The sequence below is a fragment of the Alternaria infectoria genome (assembly GCF_024043175.1).
Source record: "Alternaria infectoria strain BMP 0036 chromosome Unknown scaffold_32, whole genome shotgun sequence".
NCBI lineage: Eukaryota > Fungi > Ascomycota > Dothideomycetes > Pleosporales > Pleosporaceae > Alternaria > Alternaria infectoria.
The window spans coordinates 78,667-105,424 of NW_026250721.1; the positions used below are offsets into that span (position 1 = coordinate 78,667).

A 26,758-nucleotide genomic window follows, 5' to 3' on the forward strand; every position below is an offset into this window, starting at 1 on the left:
CACATAAAATGAATGTTCTCCGCAATGCCTTTACATGATCACTTATGCGTTGATGAATTGATGGCGTACTGCGATGCTGCTGCAATGACGAGTCCGTGATACGTCCGTGAAAGGCTCAGGGTCTCGGGCGGGGATGCGTAAGCTCCACAGGCGTGCAGGCGTGGCGCGGCTGCTCTGTCACTAATTTGGGACGACGGCTTGGCCGACCTCAAACCCGCGCGTTCCCACGACTCCTCCCGCCCGCGACGACTACCTTTCACTCCACCAATCGACTCCGCCGAGTCGCGCGGAACCGCCCATCATGTCGCGCACACAGCAGGTCGAGCATACCGACTCCATCAGCAGCCAGGACCCCAGCCGCGACGAGCCGAAGAAGACCAAGAGCAGGAGGCCGCCGAGTAAGCCTGATATGGACATGCGCGAGGGAGGACAGTGCTGATGGGATACTAGATACTGCATTCAGGCAGCAGCGCTTGAAGGCATGGCAGTAGGTGGAATTATGGCGGCAGAAGGCAATACCCACGACTAACCGCGCATCAGGCCCATCTTAACGCCGAAGACCGTTCTGCCTCTCTTCTTCATCGTCGGAGTTATCTTCGCCCCCATCGGCGGGTTGCTTCTCTATGCTAGCGCGCAGGTCCAGGAGATCTCAATCGACTACACAAACTGCAACAGCACCGCGCCCCAAGTCCCCGTAAACTTCGACCCCAATGCCGAAAACCCGCTCGACCCAATTCCCGGCGGCAGAGTGTCCGCGACCTTCAGATCCAAGGAAGACCCCCAGGCGATGTGGGGTTGGGGCCGCGAAGACTACACTTTCGAATCCGGCGTTGTGCAAGAGACAAACGTGTGCATCCTCAGCTTCAACATCCCGGAAGATATCAAGCCGCCGATTCTGTTCTACTACCGCCTCACGAACTTCTACCAGAACCACCGCCGCTACGTCAAATCCGTCGATATCCAACAACTCAAGGGCGATGCCCGCAGTGCGAGCGACCTCAGCTCGGGCGACTGCTCGCCGCTGGACGTAGACTCTGAGACAGGCAAACCGTACTACCCCTGCGGTCTCATCGCCAACTCCATGTTCAACGACACATTCAGCCAGTTGACGCTCGCCAACCCCGCGGGTGGAACAAATGCCGGTGGCCAGAACTACACCATGACTGTGGAGGGAACTTCGTGGAGCCACGAAGGTGATCTCTACGGCGAGACAAAGTACAAGCCTGAGGATGTTGTTCCACCGCCGAACTGGCAGGAACAATACGAGAATGGGCGTTACGGCGACAAGCTGCCGAACCTACATACCTGGGAGCAATTCCAGGTGTGGATGAGGACCGCGGGTCTGCCTACCTTCAGTAAATTGTACCAGCGCAACGACAAGGATGTTTTGACTGCTGGTACCTACCGTCTCAAGATCTATGACCGTATGTTCTCTCCATCTCTCTTCCCTTCCCGTCCCTCTTCCCTTCTCATCCCACCTACAAATCCCACTAACCTCCCCCAGGCTACCCCGTCGACAAATACAGCGGCACAAAATCCATCCTCATCTCCACGCGCACCGTCATGGGCGGCAAAAACCCCTTCCTCGGCATCGCATACCTCGTTGTCGGCGGTATTTGCATCTTGCTCGGAGCGGTGTTCTTGGCTACGCATCTGATCAAGCCGCGCAAGTTGGGGGATCATACGTATTTGACTTGGAATAATGATCAGCCTAGTAGTGCTACTACGACGGGACGGGCTGGTGGTGCGTAGATGCGAGATGCATATGGGTTCAGCGGCACTTGAGGCTCGGCGTGAGCTGGGTGTGTTTTACTTGCTGTTTGGGCTGGTATCGTACTGTACGTATATCGTAAGCTTTCGATTGGGCGATTTTGGGCGTTTGGGTGTTTTGAGAGCGTAAGGGCTAGAGTATAGTCGTGTTTATTGGCATTATTCAATTTCATCATGTTCGATACCCTGCTCTTCAATGGACTCTAGGCGTGTTCACGGTGCTCCAGGTGGTTAGTTGATGGCACGTGACGAGCCTTGGCAAGTCTCTGTCTCCGCGAGCACTCCAGCAGGAACGCTCGAATACTTCACTACTAACCTTTGACAACACCATCTCGCGCATCGTACTATCCACACTTCTCGGCTGCACTCTCTCATTCCTCTTGTTCTGCAATATGACGCTGTCGCTCGATGATGTTATCTCAGCCTTCCCCCGCCTTTCTCATTGGACGTCACCTGCATGCTGCAGGCGGGCTGTGCCTCCTGCTATGGGTGGGTGGTGAGGATGCAACCTGCCCCAAGGATCAGTGGCGGGGCTGTCAGCCTTTTTGACTTCTACACTGACTTAGCAGGCCGCTGTTAGCACCCGTACTAAGTAACAACTCCATACGATCTTCATACCTTGCGCGAGCCTGTTGTTCTGACTGTCCCTCTGCGCGCGTACGCGTGCGTCCAAAATCCGATGCGATGCGGCTACTGTACACGACAAGCGATGGACACTTCAGATTCACAAAGGACATCATCCGCGTCGAAGATCTACCTCCTTATGCGATACTGTCGCACACCTGGGGGGATGAAGAGGTGGTCTTTGACGACGTGAAAAACCTTACTAGTAGTCAAAACCTTGCGGTCGTGGATGCAGCGATCGCAACAAGAGGAGACGGTTGGAAAAAGCTTCACTTCTGCGCAAAACAGGCAAAGTCAGATGGCCTAGAACATTTCTGGGTAGATACTTGCTGCATTGACAAGGCAAACAACACAGAGTTATCCGAGGCGATCAACTCTATGTTTCGCTGGTATCAAAAAGCTGACAAGTGCTATGCTTTCCTAGCAGATGTCGAGGGGAAGGCTTCGAAGGAAGATTGGAGACCGTCCGCAACATGGAAGGCAGCCTTCAGAACGAGCAGATGGTTTACCCGGGGCTGGACGCTTCAGGAGCTTCTAGCCCCGCATTCCGTCGAATTCTTTTCCAAGGATGGGGTACGTTTAGGAGATAAAGACTCGCTCAAATACACCATCCATGAGGTGACAGCGATACCTATCGAAGCTTTGTCAGGAACTGATATGTCGAAATTCGAAGTTGCCGAACGCCTTTCTTGGGCACGGGATCGACAGACCACACGCGAAGAAGATGGGGCCTACTGTCTTCTCGGTATCCTCGACTGCTACTTACCGCTAATTTATGGCGAGGGAAAAGAGAGTGCGTTGAGGCGACTCAGGAGGAACATTCGGGAAAGGTCTCCGAATGTCGCAGATGCCTCAATGGACGATTCTGAGACTGATGAACGAGGCCGAGAAACAAGACTCCAGAACATACGCAAATGGGTTTCGGCTCCCGATCCATCCACGAATTATCACAAAGCTCACAAGCAGCGACAAGCGGGGACAGGACTATGGATACTAGAAAGTGCAAAGTTCAAGAAATGGAAAGAGGGCAAAGCGTCGCGGATGTGGCTGTATGGGATCCCAGGGTGCGGAAAGACGATTCTAAGCTCTACAATTATCGAGCATTTGCTGCAGCACTGCGATGAAGATGCTCGTGAAGTCACGGTATACTTCTACTTTGACTTCAAAGATGTACAGAAACAGGATCCAGAGTCGATGCTTCATTCATTGCTCAGTCAACTTCTGCAGTGTTCGGTCGCCATACCTAAGGAAGTTGACGAGTTGTTTTCATCATGCGGAAACGGACAACAGCAACCATCGTTGCCAGCACTTCTCAATGTCGCACCGCAGGTGATCCGACAATTCACGCATGTCTACATCGTCCTCGATGCGCTCGATGAGTGTACGAAACGCACAGAGCTAACAGACATACTGGAGACGTTGATTGGGTGGCAGCTCGGTATTGTGCATCTGCTTATGACCAGCCGAAGAGAACGGGATATCGAGACGTTCTTAGGCAATCATGTCACAAGAGAAGGCATTATCAGTCTTCAGAAAGATGTAGTGGACAAGGACATATTACGATACGTTCAGCAGCGGCTGGTCGATGATCAGGACCTGGCGAAATGGAACAAGGACCAGGATACTATGCAAGAGATCGAGATAGCATTGATGCACGGAGCCCGGGGGATGTATGTGTGTCGCCACGATATCTATGAGGGGTGATTAACAATGGTGCAGGTTTCGCTGGGCTGTCTGCCAGCTTGACACACTAGCAAAGTGTCGCAATCTGGCGATGTTACGACAGGCGCTCGCAGCATTACCGCAGACTCTAGACGAGACATACGACCGTATCCTAGCTTCGATACGCGAGGTGGATCGCGTGTATGCGATTAGAATATTCCAGTGGTTGACCTTTTCTACCAGGCCGATTTCTATTGAAGAAGTTGCTGAAGTGGCCGCTATTGACGTGGCGCGAGAACCAATGATCGACCGCGACGAGGTGCTAGTAGATCCACTAGAAGCGTTGGAGATATGCTCTAGCCTGGTCACTCTTTCGACAAAAGAGGTGAAATGGTTGAACAGGCCTTCCCAGCGGATCATCACTCTAGCACACTACTCAGTTCAGGAGTATCTTGTGTCAGACCGAATCAAGCATGGGCCAGCAAAGCATTTTAGTATGCAGGAGAAGGAATGTCACGAAGCGATTGCCAAAGGTTGCTTGGGGTACTTGAGTCAGTACCAGTATCCAATCACTCAACATCTCCTAGAAAATCATATGCTCGCACGGTACTCAGCAGAGTTCTGGCATCGCCATCTTCAGAAAATAGTAGACAAGACGGAAGAAGTGAATCGATTAGCGATGAGTCTGTTCAGCACGAAGACAGCAGGATTTCTCACTTGGATCCGCCTTTACAATCCAGATTACCTCCAAAGTTCACCAAATCTGTCGAAAAAGCTGGATAGTATAGCCTCGCCCCTTTATTACGGATCCCTGCTGGGCCTCGATACAATTGTCACATTGCTGCTGAAACAGAATGCCAGAGTCAATGCGCGGGGCGGATCGTACGGCACCGCGTTGCAGGCAGCCTCAGCCAACGGCCACACGTCAGTAGTGAAGCTGCTGATTGACGCGGGCGCCGACGTCAACGCGACTGGTGGAGAATACCGTAGCATATTGCGTGCTGCACTCGGACGCGCACATGAAGATACGACCAGGACTCTCCTCGAAAGAGGTGCCTACGTTGGTCTGGACAAGCAACTAAAGGGTGCTCTACATCATGCTGTCAGCGGTACAGGATGCACAGCCTCGATGGCTGAAATGTTACAACAACATGGTGCTCCCTTGGACACGACCGACGTCGATAATATGACGCCGTTGCATTACTGTGTAAAGTTTGGCCACAGAGCCATTGCAACGCAACTCCTCGACGCCGGGGTTCCGGTTGACATCAGGGTTCGTCGGCGAGCATGGCCACACAGAGTTGGCAAATTAGACCCCGTTACAACCCAAGCTATTACTCCAGTCTCGTCAACTAGTACACGCGGGCTAACTCCTCTACACTTCGCAGCTTTGATCGGCGATGCTACCATGGTCGGGTTCCTTCTTGAGCATGGCGCTGATTCTAATGCTCTTTCTGAGTACGACGAAACCCCTTTACATCTTACCTTGCGCACAACACTATCTGGAACGACGTACGCTGATGATTGGACCAATGGATCTCTCAGGGTAGAAGATCGGCTTGCAATGCAAAGTCCCGAAAGTCGTTCTCTTACACAGGATGTGTCTGGTGTCGGTCTCGCACGTGGGAATGTGATCGATGCATTGCTAGCAAGTCCCAATATCTCTCTTAGTGTGAGGGATCGCGAAGGGGATACCCCGTTACACTGCATCCGGTACAACGAACCGGAAAGTGCGGCTTCCATTCGCAAGTTGATATCCAGAGGCGCGGATCTTTCGTGCCGTAACTCTTGCCAGCAAACCCCACTACATCTTGCTAGCAAAGCTGGCGATCTTGAGTCAGTCGAAGCACTGCTCAGTATGGGTGCGAAGGTGACATTGACCGACATGCATGGTCTCAATGCCTTCCATTACGCAGCCCAAAGTCCAAATCGAGATACCATGATCGCCATTCTCGACACCGAAGAAGCAAGAGCAGTCAACCTAATAACGTCGAGGGATGCGTATGGGCAAAATGTGCTACACCACACCTTTTTTGATCGCGACAGAATCCAGGGCGAGAAGATACGTTGGCTACTTGATCAGGGTGCGGACGGTGCCCAGCTTGATGACTCCGGAATGTCACCTATAGGAAGCTATATTACGCAGTCTGCCTGGGAAATTGACTTGGACATCTTGAGATCGGCTCTTTCGTTCCACTACATTGCGTCATCTCTCGACCAACAAGGGGGAACCCTTGGACACCTGCTCGCTGCATCGTCTAACTTTAGGTTAGACCTACTGGAAGTCCTTCACATGCACCATGTCAGCCTAGCGGCGAGGGACTATAATGGACGGACCGTAATTCACTACGCTGCCACACACGGTCGTCTTACCAAAGACACGGCGTACTTCCTCACCAACGTTGCCGGGATCCATCCAGAGTGGGAAGATAATCGTGGTCGTACCGCGTGGGAATATGCTAGCAAGGCAGGTGAAGAAGAGCGCAAGAAGGAAAGGGAGCGAGGCCAAAAGAGCGATCACGAGAGCGACAACCACAGTGACACTGACAGCGTTGAGGACATAAGTCTACGATGGGAGCAGAGCGCGGCTATTTTGTTGGGGTATCGCTCGACTACCATGAACGATTCCGCCATGTCCACCGTGCTTGCTATTCGCCCGCCCGAGTTATTGGACGATTCGTCGATGAAAACTACTGAGACGACAAATTCTTCACTTTTCTGTGGAACCTGGGCAGAAATTTTGGAGAATAGGTGAGCGAATCCATCGATACGGGGTCGTAACGATCATCCGCGATGAGATCGTTGTCGACTGATTTCAATATCTTTCCGTGAACACCACAAGATACTCCAAACCTCTGGGACTCCCTGAGAGAGGAATATCAACGCAGGCTGCAGCACGCCCGTTACCCTATTCATTTTCTGCCTCGTATGAGGCGATGCAAGCCCTTTCGACAGCAACACGACCACGACCTCTCTGCAATTCCAGCCTGAAGTCGCATTTACTGGTGGAATTCCACCTCGTGCAGATACACACGTCGTGAAATTAGTGCTCCGTGCATTGCGCCGGCACCACGCATAACGCCGAACCACGCGACGAGCTGAACCGCGCATTACGCCGTACCTACTGTGTGCAGACTAGACTACCTCGCTTGCAGCGATCTGTCGAGTTGTCATTGAGCTGTCATTGGTTGTAGCTCCGACAATTTATATTGCGTGGACAGAAAGATGGTTATGATGGAACGACGTTCAGTGCGTGCGAAACGGCGGTGAGGTAGAAACCAAGAAGATAGGGTGAACACATCAGCAATGCGCATGCGAAAGCGAAAGAGACGTCGTAAAATGTAGGAAAAAGCTTTCACCGCAGTGCCAAGTGTGGAGAAGACATGAGCTTGTTTGGTTTCCACGCCGTCGTCAAACATGCGGAGGTGGTTCAAAACAGGGGTCCGGCCCGACACTTGCGTTCAAAGAGCCGCAACCTCGTGTCGTCTGGTGCTCGCGCGCGTCTTCTGATGATCTGATTGCAATCTATTCAGTTGCATCAGGCCTAGAAGCAAGCGGTAGGAGGAAGACATGGCTAATATTGACTCGGTCACCGTTGATAAGAACGGCTTCGTCGACTGCCCATCATCACCTCCATTCTCGCCGTCTGCAACCTGAACATCTCCAAAACCTCGACGTCCAGCCCTCCCACACACCTCGAAATCATCATGCAGATCTCCACCCTAATCCTCCTCTTCACGGCCACGGCCTCTGTCTCCGCTTGGGTAAGTACCTCCCAATCCTTCCAACCAGCCCAACTCAAGACTACGCCCCCGTCCTAGTCGAACTCGCACTTCCCCCATCATGAAAAGCATCTCCATCTCCCAAACTAACACTCCCACCCCACAGCAATGTTTCGACCACGACGAGCACTTCACCACCAACCACGCCCAACTAGCCGAAGGCAGCGACCCCAATAACCAATGGGGATACTGCCCATCCAAGACAGGGTGCTGCGCCGATGGAAAGACGTGGTATGCGTGCAAGAACGTAAGTTTTGCCTCTTCTCTACTTTACTGTGCGAGTGTGAGTGGTGTGCTGATGACGACGTATAGGTATGCAAGGGTGGTGCTGCGTGCAGTGTGTCTGGCGGCAAGACATCTTGCTAGAACATCCCGCCGGTTCGCACGTAGCTAGCTTTGGAATGCTTTTGAGGATATCAAGTTAAATCGAATGTGAACAGCTTCTGTATAGTCAACTTAAGCTCGTGTAATTCGAGTGCGAGGTTCAAGACGTCAGGACTTTTCTCTTACTAGACCAAACTCTACCTAAGTACCTTGCGGTCGGGCAAAGCTTATCATCTCATCTTATATCTCATATCTCATATCTCATATCTCATATCTCATATCACGATGAGCCACATCTCACGCTCAGCCATATCTCACGCTCAGCCATATCTCACGCTCAGCCACATCTCACGCTCAGCCACATCTCACGGTCGACCATATCTCACCGTCAACCATATCTCACCGTCAACCACATCTCACCGTCAGCCACATCCCATATCTCATCGTCGTAGCTCGTCTCCAGGCCGCTAAGTCCGAAACCATCGCCCAAGCCGCTCGTCTGCGCAGGTAGGCAGAGGGCCTACTTTCTCGTGAATTTAATCCGTAAAGAAGTACTACAAGCTTCAAGTCGTTGAGTAGACAATACAATCATCTCAGATCTCAGATCTCATATCTCACCTCATGGTGCGCCACATCTCACGGTGCGCCACATCTCACGGTGCGCCTTATCTCACGGTTCGCTACGTCTCAAATCCCAAATCTCATATCTCACGGTGAGCTACCACTTCATCAAAGCTACCGCAATTACACCGTATACCAAGGTACAATCTTAATAACTAGCACGAACAAGACTAGACAGCAGTCTCATCCAAAGGCGCACGCTGTTCTTTCAGCCAGCTACGTCTTGTATCTCATCTCGCATCCTGTCTCGCAGCTAGCTATCCTTTTCTGCCCCGCGCGCTCGAGCCCAAGCAGTCTTCTCGCAAGCGACTTTGGTTTAATGCAAGAAGATCGCAGTTAGCTATATCTCAGAGCCTATGTTTCACGTCTTGCCGCACCTTTAGCAACATCTCACATCGCATATCTCACGGTTAAACACGTCTCAGATCGCATATCTCACCTTCAGCCACATCTTACGGTCATATCTCACGATGATATCTCAGGATTAGATCTCACGGTCAGCCACATCTCACGGTTATATCTCACGGTTATATCTCACAGTCAGCCACATCTCACAGTTATATCTTAGAGTTATATCTCACGGTTAGCTACATCTTACGGTTATATCTTAGAGTTATATCTTACAGTTAGCTACATCTTACAGTTATATCTTATAGTTAGCTACATCTTACAGTTATATCTTAGGGTTATATCTCACAGTTAGCTACATCTCACGGTTATATCTTACAGTTATATCTCACGGTCAGCCACATCTCACGGTGATATCTCACGGTGATAACTCAGGGTCAGCCACATCTCACTACCTCACCCCCAACCCTAATCCAGCCACGCGGCTGCGTAGACAACACGCACAATAGTTGTATAGCAGCAATACACCTGTTTCCGCTCATGCCCATATCCCCTTATAACGTGCTACTAAACTGATCGTACTTAACCAATGCGTTAAATACGATCAGTTTAGTAGCACATCACACGACGACATAAACAAGATACGTATCCTTGGTGTATACATTACATTAAAAGGATCTAGGACTTTTCGGTTCGTAATAATACAGTTGACATCCCAGTCTTCCACGTTGCCACCAGTCCACATAACCTCTTTCCGATCTAGCTAACCAGCATGAACAGCCCAAGAGCAGGGTAAGTCATCTGGAACCAGTTCATATCCAGCCCATTGATCGAATCCACCTGGTAACTAACCCGTTGACCGGCTTCGCAAGGAAAGCTAGCGACGTTGTATTGATGAGCAGGCTCGATGAGTTGTACGACGCCGACGAGACTTGAGTTGCCGACACTCTGCATGGAAACAGTATCGGGAACTTGGTTGGCGAGGCGAGATACGCTGATACCACCCGGAGTGCGAATTTGAATAGGTGCTGTTTCGGATATGGGAAAGGGCGGGGGCATGTGTAGAGCCAAAGTACAAGTCTTGCCGGCGAACTCAGGGCGAATATCGTAAACGAAGACGGTTGAGATGGTAGGTGATAGCTGGGCAGTGTATCCGTTGCCAATCACCTTGGTAGGGTCGGCCTTATCAATGGGGATGAGCTGATGGGGGTATTCGAATGGTTCTTGAAGAGAGGTAAAGGTTGGTTGCGGTAGGCCTTCGATATTTTCAAGACCAATTCCAGTGGACGAAGCGGAAAGCGGTGCTGAACTCTGAACTGTCGGGGTCGGGCGGTCGAAGCTGATTACTGGAACGGTGACAATTGTGGGCTGAGATGTCGGAGCATTTACTAGGCAACGTTAGCTTCTGACTGTTTGGCTTAGGAATCCCTCAGCCCTCTTACTCGACGACCCAATCCCCGTTGGCGTCCCAATACTGCTGCTGCTCCAAGGCTCCTTCCAATAGCCATTAGTCCGTGCAACCCCGTACGGAGCGGAAACGGAACAAGGGCAATTGCAAGAAACAGACAAGAGCGCAGACACAGCATACAGGAACGACGACAGGATAGGTGACAAGAGGAGCATTGGAAAGTACTAGCTTACCTTGGTGCAAGTGCCAGATCCGCTCTGGCAGCCGGTACCACAGTGTCCGGCGGTGTTTCCGCACCATCCGTACTGCGAGCAGCAGTTACCGAATGGCGAGCCAGCGCAAGTAGCACCTCCCTGGGATCCGCAGGTGCCATCGGTAGAGACCTTCTTGGACGGGTTGCTGGGTGCGGAACCCGCAGGGCAAGAAAGGTCGAACAAAGGCTTCACCTGCATGAGGTCACCCGCAGGCTTGATGCCGAACGAGGGGACGGGGTTGCCGTACTGGACATCCTGGAGGATGTAGTACCACAGGTTGACGTTGTCCTTGACGAGCTGGCAGGTAACGTCCTCCCAGTAGATGCGGGCATTATCCGCACTGGGCTTACCCTGGTTGAGTGTCTCGCCGCTAACGGGCCATCCGGTCTCGGTAACCCAGACGGGCTTGCCCTTGGCAGCGGCAACAGTCTGGTGGTAGGCGTCGAAGAAGAGCTGGCTGCCCGAACCGACGTTGTTGTTCATGGTGGTCTGGAAGTAGGGGTAGGCGTCCATGCCGATGAAGTCAACGGCCTCAATGACGGGGTTGTTGGTAGCGTTGACGTAGACAGTCCAGGTGTCGACGTGACCGATGGGTTTGCCCTGGAGAGCAGTACCGCGGATAGCATCACGAGTCTGCTTGATGTAGTTGACGAGCTCCTGGGGCTGAGCACCAGCGCCGGACTTGTTCTCGATACCAGTGGGGGTGACACGGTAGAGATCCTCACTGCCCACGGAGATACCCTCAACGAGGTCAGTGAAGGCAGTGCCGTAACGAGCAATGGCGGCCTTGAGAGCAGTAATCTCGTTGTTGAAGTTGGCCTGACCGGCGGAAGCCCACATGCCGAGGAGGAGACCGGTCTTGGTGTTGATGGCAGCCTGGATGGCTTCAATGACGTCGGTCTGGGTGCCGTGCTGGATCATGGTGTACAGACGGGCGCTGGTCCACCCATTGGTGCCAGGAAGCTGCTTGGCGGCGTTGAATTCATATTCAAAGTCGGCCTGCACCTTGGCCTGGTTGTTGTTGAAGTTGGCGCCGTAGTTGAAGCCCTTGATGGCAGCGTTGGCCGAGGTCAAGAGACCTGCCGCGGCGAGGATGGTGGAGGAGACGCGCATGGTGGTGGTATTAGGAGGAAGAAGACGATATTAAAAGCGTAGAATGAAGTCTTGAGAAGAGAGAAGGGTGCGAGAGAGCGGCGTGGGCGAGGAATGGTGAGCAGGACGCAGCGAAGTATTTATTCGCCGGTGACGTTTTGCTGGATCTAGACGTCGCTGCCGTCTGAAGGCTATTCATCGGACGTGCATTAGCCGCACGGTCACAGCTAATTAGTGCCTTCTCGAACGAGCAGGCACGCAGGAACGCGGATGCCGGCGGTGATCCCAACCCTGAAGCCTGGTCAAGCAATCTTGGCATGCAGACTCTTCAACAACAGTCTCCTAATACCATTCCCAACATTCGCATCCTTCGTTCGTTGCTGCTTTCATCGCAGTCGTCGACGGTTGAAGCTCACCAAGCATTCTAGAAGGCCCGATGCGGCAAGACAGGGAACGACCCTTTCGCCCCGTCCTCGCTAATCATTGGCCCATGTGGAGAAGCAATACTCAACGGCCAGACAGCGACGTCAAGCCCCGACATAGGGTCGTATCCGGATAAAAATAACCCAGCATCGACATCATCCCCGCCGCGGGAGATGAGCTGCACATCTCATGATGTGCGTGCAACATGGCACACGCGAATTTATCGAAAATCGTCGACATCTCTGTGGCTGTTCAGGTCAATAGTTTGTGCATTAACACGAGTGCGACACTCTCATGCGATTTTGTGGTAGACACATGGCCCCGTGTTGTCCGTTGGCGTTGCGCACTACTGTGGTTATGAGCTTGTTGTTGACAGCACCGGATGCACCATCCATCATGGTCGCAGGCCGAGATTCCAGAATATGGTGACGTGGATAGCGCTGCTGGTCCGAACTCAGGAGAAACGGTGCCGACGCCAGGCACATTCGATCCGAGCTATGACGCGCATCATCGGCTTTCGATCCGCGGATGCGGGAGGCAAGAATTTGAAGTTCAGGCAAAGAACCGAAGTTGATGTAGGAGAGGTAGAAGATGCGGAGAATTACTCCAGCGGTTTGATGTCTTGGAAGGCGTTTCGTCCCGGCGCCATGCGCCAATGTCACGAATCGGTACGCTAAGCTTTACCCCTACCACAGCTTCGATATGTCGATGGAAGCTTGTTTAATCGATTAGGCACTCGGAGCATTCTGCGACGACGCAGAGTCTGGTAGATAACGGGTGGATATCGTGGCTGTGAGGTCGCTTGCAGACATTCCCGTGTTCTATCGGGAATCTAGCCTCGCGCACGGTACCCAACGAGAAGCTCTCCGAAATTAGGGACGATGTGATTCTGGCATAAGCAGATACCTGCGTCGAGGTTGAGCAGAGTATCTGCATAGCCACTTGACTTTACCTGGCCGTACGACTGGTACTGAGACACCTCATCATCTTACCCTCAGGCGTATATGGCCAAGATTACTCCGTTCAGGTTGACAACATGAGTTTGGTGAAACTGGACTGCGATACACATCGTTCAATAGGTGTAGCACCACGACTACATCGACTCTAAAGCTCAGCAGCATCTGCGTACTACGATTGTATTACCCAAAAGTTGCGCAGAACGCAATAAGGAATTGTTTGTTCGAATATGGAGAGAACGCTTCGGGAGAATCAATTCTTTCGCAACAATACCTCAGACGTAATATCGCTTGGTGACAAGAAACGATGAGCTACTTTTCCAGTACCTAGGTAGTCTCTGGAAGGAGGTGGCAGATGATGTCGCGATAGAGGGCAGCCGATGGATGCGATTGCGAAAACCACCATAGCTTGTTGGGTGTCAGCTTTCGGAGATCTGCGCAACGTTGTGACTGTAGACTTAGATGTATTTGCTAGTTGTGTTAAGAAAGTGATGATGAGTATCAGATGGAAGTCTTGGCATCCCGCCCTAGCGCGCGGCTCATGTTGCCTGAAGCTCTCCATAGCTAGAGAAACATCCAAGCCGCCAACACAACTCCGCAACACCTCACCGCCGCCTACACTTCCCAGATCTCGACTTCCCTGTTCGAGAAGCACTCGGAACTCTCACCACACCTCTCAAACACACTTCCGCACAAACAGCCGCCATGGTACGCCTCATTGAACCCCGCTGGAGCTCTTGTACTGACATGAGCAGTTCATAGCACGAAGCGAATATGGTAAGCTCTTTCAAACAATTATACAGTAGAATCTATACTAACTCAACCTCTAGACCGTGGTATCAAGTTCGTCCACCCCGCGCCTCCCACTACCAGATCGCCCGCTCACAAACCCACAGCACCTTCTCGCCCGAAGGCCGTCTCTTCCAAGTCGAATACTCGCTCGAAGCCATCAAGCTCGGTTCAACAGCAATAGGCGTACGTCCGCCCCTCCCGTCACCAACCTTCGTAAACTCACAAACAACACACAGGTCGCAACAGGCGAAGGCGTAATCCTCGGCGTAGAGAAGCGCGTCACCTCCACGCTCCTCGAGACCAGCTCCGTAGAGAAGATTGTCGAAATCGACCGCCACATCGGATGTGCCATGTCGGGTCTGCAAGCCGATGCCCGCAGCATGATCGAGCACGCGCGTGTCGAGAGCCAGAACCACGCTTTCAACTACGCCGAGCCACTTCGCGTTGAGAGCTGCACGCAGGCGATATGTGATTTGGCGCTGAGGTTTGGTGAGGGTGCTGAGGGTGAGGAGAGCATCATGAGTCGGCCGTTTGGTGTCGCGCTGTTGATTGCGGGTTATGATGAGGATGGTCCGAGTCTGTATGTCACTCCCAATCCTTCCTTACTAACCCCTCTCCGAAAACATACAACGAACCTAGCTCTAGCTCCAGAATTGGGATTACAAACTAACAACACACAGCTACCACGCCGAACCCTCAGGCACATTCTACCGCTACGACGCCAAAGCCATCGGCTCCGGTTCCGAGGGCGCCCAAGCCGAACTCCAGAACGAATTCCACAAGTCGCTTACGCTCCCCGAGGCCGAGGTGCTCACGCTCAAGACGCTCAAGCAGGTCATGGAGGAGAAGCTGGATAGCAAGAATGTGCAGTTGGCTAGTGTGACCAAGGACAAGGGCTTCAGGATCTACACTGACGAGGAGATGGCTGAGGTTGTTGGAAGGCTGCCGACGAACTAAGCGATTGATGGGGGGATGAGAGGATGGCTGTGGAAAGTGGTATATGGGATGGCATATGATAGCATCTTGATAGATGTAAGAGTCACGCGAAAATGAAGCAATGACCAAATATCTGGGAGCTCTGAGTGGCGAACTGTCATACGGCGTCAACGAGTCTGTGGTGACGTCTGGCAACTGAGCAGGCCCTGAATCAAAATACGATAAAGCACGTGTGCAAACCTCAACATATCCAAGCCATGACCACACCACATCATCACAAACACAGTCACCCCAAGCATATCAAATATGTCAACAAAGACAAAAGCGGTCTATTTCCCTGTCTGCAATGCCAATTGTCCCCATATTATACAGTCCAGTCCAGTCCAGTCCATGCGCCCGAACGCTCAGAAAGGGTTATCCTCAGGCGGTATCTCGACCGTGAAGAACTTGTCCAGGATGGGAATCTTCTTCATGATGTCGTCGCGCACCTTGGGGACTTCGGCGAAGAAGAAGAGGGCGAAGAATCCGGCTACACCGCCGAAGCCGGCGGCGAGGCCACCGCTGTGGATGGGGTTAGTGCGTGTTGTATGGGTTGGATGGGTGGAGGGAGGGGAGGGGAGGGGAGGAAGGAGTGGGATATGGGGAGGAAGACGTACTATTTCGCGGCCTGCTTGAGGGTGAGGCCGTGGTAGTTCTTCGGGATGGTGTATCTGTGGTTGTATGTTAGCGTCTGGAGCTTCGAGGTTGCGATGGGCGTAAATCGGGTAGGGCGGCGGGTGTGGGTGTGGGTTGCGTTGTTCCTCCTCTTTTCCATGCGTATCTCGAGCGTATGCGTGGCATCCAATTGCCCATACTGCCGTCCATCGAGGCGTCGCAAGCCATCCTCCTCTTCCCACACCTTCCCAACAACCCCCAACCCAATCCCAACCCTTCCACCGCCCCTCCCATAGCTTTGTCGATACCGGAAAATACATACTGAGGACCAAAAGGACTCCTGTAAGCCTTGTACGGGCTGCGCATGCTCTATTCCCAATCATTAGCTTCATCCTTCTTCTTTCGTCATCGCCTCCAATTCCCCCATTGCACGGGACTCGACTTACGACAGCAGCGGGCGTCTTGCCGTGGTGGCCGAAGGATGAAACAGACATCTTTGGCGAGTTCGTTGGGGTTTAAACGCGGGTGGAAGGGTGATGTCTGGCGTGATGTCTGGTGAGGTTGTTGCGGCAGAGAAAGCGCGGGAATGCTGGGCTTGGCGGCGCTGGGAAAGGTGGACGAATCAGGGTGCGCGGGATTTTGCGGGTGGGTGCGTCAGCAGGGTTGGGGGGGAGGACACCAACGTTTCTTCACTTCATGGTTGAGATTCATAGCTTTTTTTGCTTTTTTGCTCAATCATTCTTGCTTCGAGTTTACGGAGAATGGTCTGCGCGGTATGATTACTTGTTGACCTGCTCTTTGACCTGCTCTTGGGGCCTCAACCGCGACACTTCACGATGGGTGCGGAGGTCACTCAAGAAGCTACTTGATCAATTGACTTTGACGGCGAGCACGAAGAGCTAGACATTCATCTCGAACTCAGCGCCGAGTAAGCGTTATTATCGTTGCCCCAGATGATCTCTACTCGTCTGTGGTACGCAAAGGCGCACCTCAAGGTCCATGGTGAAATACTAGGTAAGGCTTGGCATCACGTCAACACCAAGCAAACGCGTCTGCCTTGGCCGTTGGGGGGGATAATTTCGCTACGTAAGCTTTCGCATTCTCTACACTTTCTACGACTCTTCGGGTTTACATTGTCTTCGCTCAAGAGCAATCAACAAGCGTCTCCATCCGCGGACAGACCACCTTCGCTATTCCACCCGCCTTCCCAACGATACATCTTCGTCAACATCATGTCGACACAGTATGGCCTTGAGAGCGATTCGGATGACGATACAGTGGTACTGCTAGAACGATTCTCTCGGCCGTCCCAATGGTCGAAAACACCCACTACACGGGCCTTCCATCTATTCCCCCGCCTGCCCGCAGAACTTCGCGCCAGGGTGTGGGCTATCGCGCTACACAGCCAGATAGAATACGTTGACAGCACCGAAGTTAACTTTACCGATGAGATCCGCATTCACCAGGAGGACGAGGTCATCGCACAAAGCCTCCGAGGCTACCCTTCACTCTTCTTCGTCAACCGTGAAGCCCGCTACGAAGCTGCCAGGATCGACGGAGGCAAGTGGCACCCACTGAAGGCTGGCTTAGAGATCTACGCAAACCTTGCCCGAGAGAACGTTATTGTCTTTAGTTGCTACCGAGGTCCAAGGCACTTGAACTATCGGTATAATGGACGCTTCGAAAAGCGTGGCTGTGCCGGTCACTGCAAGTGTTGTCGCCCCTGGTAAGAGGACTGGGATGGTTGTTCGGTACGAAGTTGTCGTGGAGGTCAAGCCTCAGTACCGGGAGAGGTCTTGTTACAGCCAGAATGCGGAAGTCTATCAACGCGGCCGATACGGTCACGTATCATGTCGTGCCTGCCGTTCGAATACGACACCGGTGTTGGAAACGGCGGTGGAACCCTGGGAAAGCATGTAACAAATCGATGATGACCAGATAATTCGCCATCAGGCGGCGTAATGGAAGCCTCTCCATCACTCCACGACCGTACTCATGGATGCGTTTCTGGTGTCCTTTTAAAGCCTGCCGAGTTGTTCTTTTCCTATTGCTCGCCCCCATTGTCGTTCTTCCAAGTCCCAGCATAATGATGCGTAACCAGCTTTGGCGGCAAAAGCGCTTCTTCTTCCGGTTTATACGTATTCGCAGACGCAGCAAACGAACGACCCGGCATGACCAAGACATCGCCCACCAGCTTCGGCTGCACAAGCTCCATCATATCGCGCGCGTCAATCTCCCTATCAAGTATCTTCCCCAAGCTCGTATACACACTGCGCGTCAAGCGCCGAGGACCAGTAAAATCAACAACATCCCCCATGATATCCATTGTCGCGTTCTGGATCGGGATTTGGTGCTCCGCCGTCTTGTCTCGCAGTGTCTGAAGGATATCCTCGATGACCTGCATCATGTGTGGCGATCGTGGTTTGGCCATTATCGTCCAGCTGGCGAATTCGCGGACGTATTCGCCGGGCCAGCCTTGATCGAACTCCCAGCCTACGACTAGTGAAGCGATTCCTTGGTATGCGGATGGCACCCATTCGTCCATGGATACACCCTCTTCGCAAGAGACGTCTAGGTCGGACCAGATTCCGCCTTCGTTCCACAGCAAGACATAGCGCAGCATGTCGGCTTTGTAGATAGGGACGGGTAACGCGAGGTAGGCGTCGACGATATCCGGTCGGGACTCCGCAAACGTCTTACGAACGTATTCATCGCCGTCGTCGTCCGTCAAGAAATGTGCTTGATAGTCAGGATTGCTATTCACACAGCTATCGGTCCAAGCTCGCGTCTCTTCAGAAAGGCCATTAGGGCCCAACTTGTACCAAATGCGTTTAGGAAACCCGCCGATTTGCGGTGGCTGCGCTATCGCGGGCGTACCCGGCGCACGGACAGTGAAGTGGTCTTGTATGGAGAGGAAGTGGTAAACCAACGCTAATGTGCATAGCGCGATCAGTGTGTAATGATTGAAGACTTTGGGTAGCGACAGTGACATGGTGGGAAAAGCCAACAAAGGGGGAAAGACAAAGAGGAGGGCACGAGATCGCAAAGCGCCACGGAGGGGCGATCCTTATACAAATGGTGGGCGAACGCCGCAGTGAGACCGGTACCTGCAGCTCACAGACTTTAGGGGCGGTTACACTTCTAATTATTCACCCTGCGCTGAGTGTGTGGCGCTTAACTTTCTGTTATCACATCTCGCTTGATGTGGCACGGTAGCGCTGATACATGGGTCTGTTGGGGTTGATGATCTAAGATCACGGCTAATGTTGGGGACCCTTTCAACTGTTGGACCCCCGTGCGAACATCTGTCGGCCCCGAACAGACTTACAAGTATCTCTCGTATTCATACTCTAGTATTTTATGGCTTGCTCCAGTTATCATGGCGGCTGCATCATGTCGACCCTGGGCTGACACCCAAAACCGATGAGTACAAAGAAGTTTCAGCACGAGGGGCGCATCGTGGCAAGGCGCTGTTGCACCCTACGCCTCTCGCTGCTGGAACAAGAGGAATGAGAGAAGCGGAGTCTGAGCCATGTTACTACATGCGATCGCTTCGCACAAGTGCCAGCTTCTGATCTCATTCAGCGTGTGTTTCTTGTCTCTCGCTGTTTACCATCACTCGTTCCACTCAAGTACTGCTACGGAATCATCAGTCTCGCAATTGTCTACTCTCTGGAGATAGCCCAGTCAGTCATGGCTTTGCTAACAGCATACGCTTTGCTAGCCATACTATCCCCACTTGTATCCAGTCTCGGCATCCAATTCATCAACCCCCCAACCCACGGCACAGACGGCGGCCTCAGCAACCCGCCCACCTACAAGCAAGACTACGCCATAAACATCCAATGGTACCCCGGCGACGAAACCGGGCCCTACGACCTAGTCTTGCACCAAGTCAAAACCCTCGGCCAGGACCAGACCGGAGACGGCGAGTTCGTCATGCGTAAGTTCATCATGCGTATGAAGGGCCGCTCTGTTCCGTGGCTTCCAAGCTTATTTCCAGAAGAAAAGCTAACATGTGAACCCCAGCGAGCATCGTGAATAGAACGAGTTATCTGTGGAATGTCAAGACGAACGCGAGGCTGGAGGAGTCGACGCTGTTCTTTCTTAGTGTTTTTTCGGTGGATGGGGATTCGGATACTAGTCAGTATTTTAATATTGTGGATGGGTTTATCGCGGGGAGTGGTGCGTCGTCTGAGGCGGTGGCTTCTTCTACTACGCCGACGCGGTCGTTTTGGTCACCAGAAGGATTGTCGACTGCGGCTTCAGCGTCGGCTTCAACGTCGGCATCAAGAGTATCTGGCACGCTAGGTACGGAATCGGATACAGGTTCGGCGAGCACACCAACAAGCTCTACCGCGAACACTCCAACAAGCACGAACGCGGATCCATCGAACCCTCACGACCAAGAGGTCCACCAGCACATGCATAACGACTTCCAACTCGGCCACAAAATCGGTCTTGGCATAGCTATACCTGCGACGCTCGCCCTCGGAATAGCAGCAGGCTGGCTGCTCTTTCGCCGTCTTCAGAAAAAGAGAAGAAGGGTATCACACCAATTACCAGTTACCGAAACTGAACAGTATGATCCCGACAGAGATGGCCATGATGCTAACGGGGATGTGTACGAAGCGCCATCAAATCACATACTGGAGCTTGGTCAACCGCATGGGAAGGGTTTTGAGCAATTGGGAGGGGAGCTTGAAGATAAGCCCGCGATTGTGCCTGAGGTCTTGCCTTTGAGATATGAGATGGAAGCGAATACTGTCCATGAGCTTCATGATCAGTCGGTTAAAGCAGATGGCCCTGCTGTCAGGACGGAGGAATGATGCGGCGATGCCACACCGTTGAGAAGTAGAGTCAATTCATGGTCATTTTGCCGCTACAATCATTCGACACGCCCTCATCGAATACCAGGAACGTATGAGATGTATGCAGCACCAATATTTAGGACGTATAGTAGGCATGGAGTAACACTGTCGATTTGAAGCGGGGTTACAGATCCGTTCCATTTGTGTCGTGCTTGGTGCAGACTTCATCGCACTGGGGCAGGAAGGTTTCCATGGATGTCTCGCGTACCAGTGGCGCTGACAGCGATGCGAATTGAGGACAACACCAAACACCTTGTAGAACCTCTGATCCCGGCGCAAGGCTGGTCTTTAGGATGGGCATACGCACAGCATTCGAGATACGGTAGCGCTAAGCTACATACGTCAGGTGGGGCTGCCGAAACCCTCCCCGCAGCTGGATAAATGAAGCCGCAGTCACCTCACAGAAGTAGACATCTACCACTTCCATTGATAAAATCATCGCTTTTGCAATGTGCTGTCGCTCTATGTCCTCGTACGGAGATCGCGCGGTAAGCTTAGGTAGCTTGGCACCTGGGCAAGGCTAATACAGGCACGCGGCTCTCTCTGCTTACTCTTTCTCGATCGGTACCTAGCTCTGTGTAGGCATCATACAAGCCAATCATTGTTCTAGGAGAGTTACACGTCTATATTGCGTCGATCATCTTTGATCGCATCCAGCCTGCCCAGGTGTGCTGAAAGCTTGGAAGTGCTTGGCAACGCCTTCTCAGCCTACCTAGGTAGTCTTCACAACCCATGGGCTGCGAGATTCTTGGTAGATGACCAACTCGACTATCTATAGCTACCTACTGACTGATATACAGAGGACATCGGTTCAAAATATAGACTAGATTGCGACACAAAGATGATCGTGCGTACACGAAGACTCCGAAGATGAACAGAATAGGAGATTTACCACAACCTCACGTCCTCGTCATCTGATGAGCCTCTAGGGCTCTCTTCAAAGCGTCTCGACAGGTATAAGAAGGCTCAATCTTTGGCCATAAACCCAACAGCTCCAACAGTTTCAACAAACACACTCCAAAATCAACAGATTCTCATCTCAATCAGCTTCTCACTTAGCCTGCTCAACTCCTCATCAATCTCTTCAAAACCGTCACCATGGTTCATTACAGTCTCATCCTCGCTGGTCTCTTCTCAGCCACCCTCAGCGCCGCAGTGCCAGCTCCCCAGCCCGAAGCCAAGGGCCTTTACACCATCCCCGCCGCCGGACTCCCCAACGGCATGTACGACGTCGACCTCAACGAAGACGGCTCCACACAATTCACCCTCGTCGACGCCGCCGACACCACCTCCGCCTACCACGCGCGCAACCTCCTCGCCCGCGACAACGAGGGCCCAGGCTGCGGCACCAAGCGGCTCAGCACCTCCGACATCCAGCAAGCCTCGAACCAATGGATCAACTTCTGCGGCGGCGGCACCAAGTGGTCCGGTCGCTCGAAAGCCTTTTACTACAACGGCGTCGTTGCGTATGGCTGCTCCTACGGCGGGGATCAGGGCTGCAACAAGGATATGATGGCCACGCTTTACGGCAAGATTGCGGGTGCATGCGGCTCTGATGTGGAAGGGTACTATTCTTTCCCCCAGTTCAAGGCTGGCTATGGGTACACTGTGTCGAACGGTGGAAGCTTTTGTTAGGTGGTTTGAGGTGGTTTGAGGGGGGCGGTGCGGGATTCAACATCCACTGCCAGGCGTGATTAGCGAGATGGACCGACCTTGATTCTTTCTTTTCCATCTGTATCTGTAGTTTCATACTGAATAACATACTGTCTTTACCTCTTCCGCTTTCTGTAGTGCAGCACGAACAATAGAATTTCAGTGTGTGCTGCTTTGCGAGATGGCATGCGATTTGAGCCTCACGGGCATAGCGCAACTATCTGTAGACATACATATAGCAGCATATAGACGGGATCGTAAGTATTGCAATAGTCTCATTACTAGAACCAATCATACACGTATACATAACCCAACATACATGAGGAGCTCTTCCCATGCAAAAACGCCCAAACACCCATTACCCATCCCACAACCACCCCACTCCTAAGCACCAATAGCCTGAGGATTCCAGAACACGCTCTTCGGATCAACCTTTTGCTTCAGCGCCGCCAGCCTACTGTACACCGCATCGCCATAGTAAAGCGTATGCGCCGTCGCAGCATCATAACTCGGATCAACATAGTTCAAATACGCGCCAAACGACGTCTGCGGCTGCGCATCGATAATAGCACTATTAATGCCATTAATAAACTCCATGGAATCACCTCCATAGCCATAGTTCTGCAACACCCACAGACTATCCCTATCGCTGTAGGCAGCAAACTCAGTGCCTTTGCTGTTGATAGCGGAGCCGGGGCCGCCGTAGAGGTTGATGATGATGTAGTATTCTGTTCCGTCGGCTGTCTGTAGGTAATCGTACAGCGCGTCCAGAGCGTTGGAAGTGAGACCGGTAGACTCGGGGACGGTGACGGACTTGGCGAAGAAGTCCTCATGCTCGTCGTACCCGGTTAGAGGCTCCTTGATGCTGGTCTTGCCGGATACTTTGACCATGTAGTCGTACCAGGCCATGGACTGGACGGTGGCGGTGGGGTTGGGGAGACTGCGGAGCAGCTCGGGCTTGACTTGTGTGTTGAATTCCGAGACGCTGCCGAAGAAGGCGCCGCTGAGGCTGTAGCCGCCGTAGTTGTCGAGGTAGATGCCGAAGGAGACGCGGTTGTCGACGACGGACGCGTTCTTGGCGACGTCCTGGATGTGCATGAAGGTGTTTGTCCACACGCTCTTGGAGTCGTGGATGCCGGTGAAGCCGAACTCGAAGTATGTGATGCTGGCGGGGGCGGCGTGGGTCTGGAGGTAGAACTTTGTGACGACACCGAAGGACTCGGCTGCGCCCTTGATGGCCCAGAAGATGTCGGGGGACTCCGTGGATGAGGCCTTGATGAGAGATCCATCGGCGAGGACGACGTCGGCTCCGACAACTTGATCCATGGCTAATCCCCAGTGGCGAGAGGTGTGGCCGTAGCCGCCGTGTGTGTAGTGGCCTCCGATACCGACACCAGGGCAGGTACCCTGGGCTACGGCAGCGTTGCCTTGAGTGTAGATACCGTCACCTAGGTTGCCCAGGCGAACACCTCCTCCGACTGTTGCAATACCAGAGCTCTTGTCTAGTTGAATGGTCTGGAAAGACTGGAGGTTGATCTGCATAGCGCCATCCTTGCCACCGGAGCTGAAGCTTGCGTAAGAGTGACCGCCGGACTTGGCCTGAACCTTGAGACCAGCTTGAGCAGCGCACACTACGGCATCTTGAACGTGCTGGTCGGTGGTGGGAAGAACAATGACGGCTGGCTTGAAAGGTACGCGCAGGTTGTAGGGCTCGGAAAGCTCAGAGTACTCAGCATCCGAGGTCATCTTGTACGGCACATCCTTTCCGTTCAAACATTGGAGAGCAGATCCAGATGGTGCTGACGATGGCGCTGACGATGGTGCCGCTGAAGAAATCTTGCTGGTGGTAGATCCTGATCCGGTGTTGCTGCCACAGTTTCCGAAGCCTGCCTGGCATCCAGTTCCACACTGCCAAAATCAGTATATTTTCCTTCAAAGCGTAGGTGAGTACTCACGTATGCCGATGTCGAACCACACCAGCCACTCGCGCTGCAGCAGTTGCCTTCAGCAAAACCCAGACATGTGTAACCCTTTGTGCCACCACATGTCGCATCTGGTGAGACTTTCTTCGTCGGTGTTGACGCCGGCGGTGGGGCCTGTGTCGACGAAGTCTTGACCGTTACTGGAGTTGCTTTTGACGTAGTGCTACCAGTGCATGTGCCGAAAGCTGAGTTGCAGGTAGCTCCGCAATGATCTGCTGACTTTCCGCACCATCCATACTGAGAGCAGCAGTCACCGTACGAAGAACCCTTGCAAGTGAAGCCCTTTGCTCCTCCGCAGCTTCCGTCAGTCGAAACAGCTCTCTTGTTCAGCGGCGCAGCTGGCGAGGCGGATGCCACACCAATGGACAGCAGACCTGCCGTAAGGGAAACGAGGAACTTCATCGCGACGTTGAGAAGACAGCAATTCGAGTTCAGTCGACGAAGTTAACCAGGAAAGAGCGTAGTATATCCCAAACCACCGGAAGAAGAAGGACCAAACGAACGGACCGACAAGGTAAGCTTACCCCAATAAACGAGTGTGGAAAAGCAAAGACCAGGACCAAGACCAAGGCCTTAGAGTAAGTAAAGTGAGGCCTATACACAAGGGCAAATTGCCCTCTTAAGACCACAACCAATACGAGACTATTCGCCTCCCTCGCTGCACATCCTCCCGTACCTGCAGCAGCCGCACGGCCTCGATACGACCTTCCATCAGTGCATCGCTCCACTCAACACGAACGAAAACTCATCTTCGTCCTAAGATCCACTGCGCAGCGTATCCTGGTGTCGATCTTAGGACAGCTGTGTGCCCGGTCGGTCCTAATACGAGCTTACTACGCAGAGGCCTAAACGGCGGGCGCTCGTGACGAAAAGCAATTTCGCCGCTCAACGGGTCCTCGGATTTCGTACGAGAGCCGTGTGCGGCGTAGGGTTGCATTGCGGAAAACTGTGACAATGGGAAAGTTAATGGGATTGCGCAGTAAAGGAAGAGACGGTCGCCTCGGTCGCGTTGGAAGGGGTATCCCATCTCTGAAGCTCCGGTCAGACCGCATAAGGAAATGACGTCTGTGTTCCCCCGTCACGTCACCCTCGCGCATCTCCATCCCTCGCCCCCAAAACACATACTAATCCCAGGCCATCAACACGAACCGTATCTCCGGCAACACCTTGCAATCAGGCCTTCCAAAGCATGACTTTCGTGTTATTGCGGTGGGGTAGCAGTAAGCTCTTTGTGGGTTGCCGTTGCGGCCCTAACGGCTGGAAGCGACGCTGGACGGCCCTGCGGCATGCTATTTTTGGCAGCAAGAGATCTGAGTAAGGGAGATGCAGCATGCGAGGAATACGGGATGCTGCATGGCTTTGACAACATTGCGATCGGTTGGTAGGGGCTTGGCGATGCGTTTGGGGGTGGGTTTGTGTTTCTGGGCGGATGATAGTGGTGTTGGGTTTGACGTTGCTGTTAGAGAGTGGGCCTTGGGTGATGGAGTTGTCTACGCTGTAGCAGCTAGCAAGACGATGACAGGCCCGCTGATTTGAAGTGTCTGGACTTTTCAAATAGAGAATTGAGTTTCAACAGCCTCCATTTGTCGATATGCCTTTCACCAAGAGTGCAGACGGAACGGAGAAAACAATCGTCGCAACACCCGTCTTACACGCTTCCCCAGACTGGCCCGCGCACCGACACAACCTCGCCGTCTCATCTGGTCTGTCCCTCTTCAAAACCTCCGTAGAGTACCCTCCGCAGAGGAAGGAGCAGACGAGAGATTGATGTTGCAGAATTGAAAGCGATGTAGTGGGGTTAGCAGCGGTGGCGGTGGCTGGCGATCTCGAGCTGGTGAGGTATTGTCTGGAGGAGCTGGGACATGTGGCCGATGAGGGGAGGTGTCTTGACTTACCTATTTTGGATCTTATAGAGAGGGGGGGTTGTAGGGTGCCGGAGAAGAAAGAGGAGGTGGTGAGGTTGTTGAAGGCGCATGGGGCGACGGCGAGGGGGACATTTGATAAGGTGGACAGAAAGGCGAAGGATATGGCGAGGGAGGAGGAGGATGGGGAGAGGGAAGAGAGGGTGAGATTGTGGAGTCAGATTGCAAGGTTGTTCACGCGCAAGAAGAGGACTAAACAGGAGAAGAGTCAGGAGAGGAGTCTCATTGCCGCGGAAAGTCAGGACTATTTTGCTCCTTCGAAGGAGAAGTAATCCATGCATCCCCGTGTATACCACTAGAACCACCACATATCCAGCACTACCTGAACCCTCGCCCCGTCACAACAGAGCCCACATCATTCTCAGCATCCCACCCATTCAGAAACTTCGTTGTCGTCCACATATACCGCTTGTGCGCCATTTCCGCCCCGGTCTCTGTCGTGAACCGCTCGACGTACTGCCCGCCGTGCATATGCCGCAGACAACTGACATCAAAACCAACCCCAGGCTCCCTATATCCTTCATCCATACCATGGAAATAGAAATATCGAGCCACGCCCACAGCGCCCAGTCGTTGGAGGTGATATGCATCTCGTAGGATGCGGTGGACGGGCTGCTCGTGAGAGAAGTTGGTAACGGTGAACCGTTGCTCATCAAATTGAATACTACCCGAGAGGCGGGCAGC

At 52.9% G+C, this 26,758-nt stretch overlaps 8 protein-coding genes across 8 annotated transcripts; 4 read left to right on the forward strand and 4 right to left on the reverse strand.

Moving 5' to 3' along the window:
* Positions 1-301: 301 nt before the first annotated feature.
* Positions 302-1,752, forward strand: J4E92_010148 (uncharacterized protein; the record flags this gene model as incomplete). The annotated part of the gene is made up of 4 exons (XM_051501489.1): positions 302-398; positions 451-487; positions 541-1,424; positions 1,505-1,752. The coding sequence occupies 4 exons, from the start codon at positions 302-304 to the stop codon at positions 1,750-1,752; spliced, it is 1,266 nt and encodes a 421-aa protein (XP_051348274.1).
* Positions 1,753-2,454: 702 nt separating this feature from the next.
* Positions 2,455-6,811, forward strand: J4E92_010149 (uncharacterized protein; the record flags this gene model as incomplete). The annotated part of the gene is made up of 2 exons (XM_051501490.1): positions 2,455-4,064; positions 4,114-6,811. 2 exons carry the CDS (start codon positions 2,455-2,457, stop codon positions 6,809-6,811), a joined length of 4,308 nt encoding a protein of 1,435 aa, XP_051348275.1.
* Positions 6,812-9,890: 3,079 nt separating this feature from the next.
* On the reverse strand, positions 9,891-11,906 carry J4E92_010150 (uncharacterized protein; the record flags this gene model as incomplete). Its single annotated transcript, XM_051501491.1, has 2 exons — positions 9,891-10,499; positions 10,773-11,906. 2 exons carry the CDS (start codon positions 11,904-11,906, stop codon positions 9,891-9,893), a joined length of 1,743 nt encoding a protein of 580 aa, XP_051348276.1.
* Positions 11,907-13,969: 2,063 nt separating this feature from the next.
* Positions 13,970-15,013, forward strand: PUP2 (proteasome component pup2; the record flags this gene model as incomplete). The annotated part of the gene is made up of 6 exons (XM_051501492.1): positions 13,970-13,972; positions 14,020-14,041; positions 14,095-14,107; positions 14,161-14,239; positions 14,293-14,636; positions 14,737-15,013. The coding sequence occupies 6 exons, from the start codon at positions 13,970-13,972 to the stop codon at positions 15,011-15,013; spliced, it is 738 nt and encodes a 245-aa protein (XP_051348277.1).
* Positions 15,014-15,396: 383 nt separating this feature from the next.
* Positions 15,397-16,140, reverse strand: J4E92_010152 (uncharacterized protein; the record flags this gene model as incomplete). Its single annotated transcript, XM_051501493.1, has 4 exons — positions 15,397-15,553; positions 15,649-15,702; positions 15,969-15,994; positions 16,093-16,140. The coding sequence occupies 4 exons, from the start codon at positions 16,138-16,140 to the stop codon at positions 15,397-15,399; spliced, it is 285 nt and encodes a 94-aa protein (XP_051348278.1).
* A 1,550-nt stretch (positions 16,141-17,690) lies between these two features.
* Positions 17,691-18,638, reverse strand: J4E92_010153 (uncharacterized protein; the record flags this gene model as incomplete). Its single annotated transcript, XM_051501494.1, has 1 exon — positions 17,691-18,638. One exon carries the CDS (start codon positions 18,636-18,638, stop codon positions 17,691-17,693), a length of 948 nt encoding a protein of 315 aa, XP_051348279.1.
* Positions 18,639-21,615: 2,977 nt separating this feature from the next.
* On the forward strand, positions 21,616-22,152 carry J4E92_010154 (uncharacterized protein; the record flags this gene model as incomplete). Its single annotated transcript, XM_051501495.1, has 1 exon — positions 21,616-22,152. The coding sequence occupies one exon, from the start codon at positions 21,616-21,618 to the stop codon at positions 22,150-22,152; it is 537 nt and encodes a 178-aa protein (XP_051348280.1).
* A 402-nt stretch (positions 22,153-22,554) lies between these two features.
* Positions 22,555-24,554, reverse strand: J4E92_010155 (uncharacterized protein; the record flags this gene model as incomplete). Its single annotated transcript, XM_051501496.1, has 2 exons — positions 22,555-24,078; positions 24,126-24,554. The coding sequence occupies 2 exons, from the start codon at positions 24,552-24,554 to the stop codon at positions 22,555-22,557; spliced, it is 1,953 nt and encodes a 650-aa protein (XP_051348281.1).
* Positions 24,555-26,758: the final 2,204 nt, after the last annotated feature.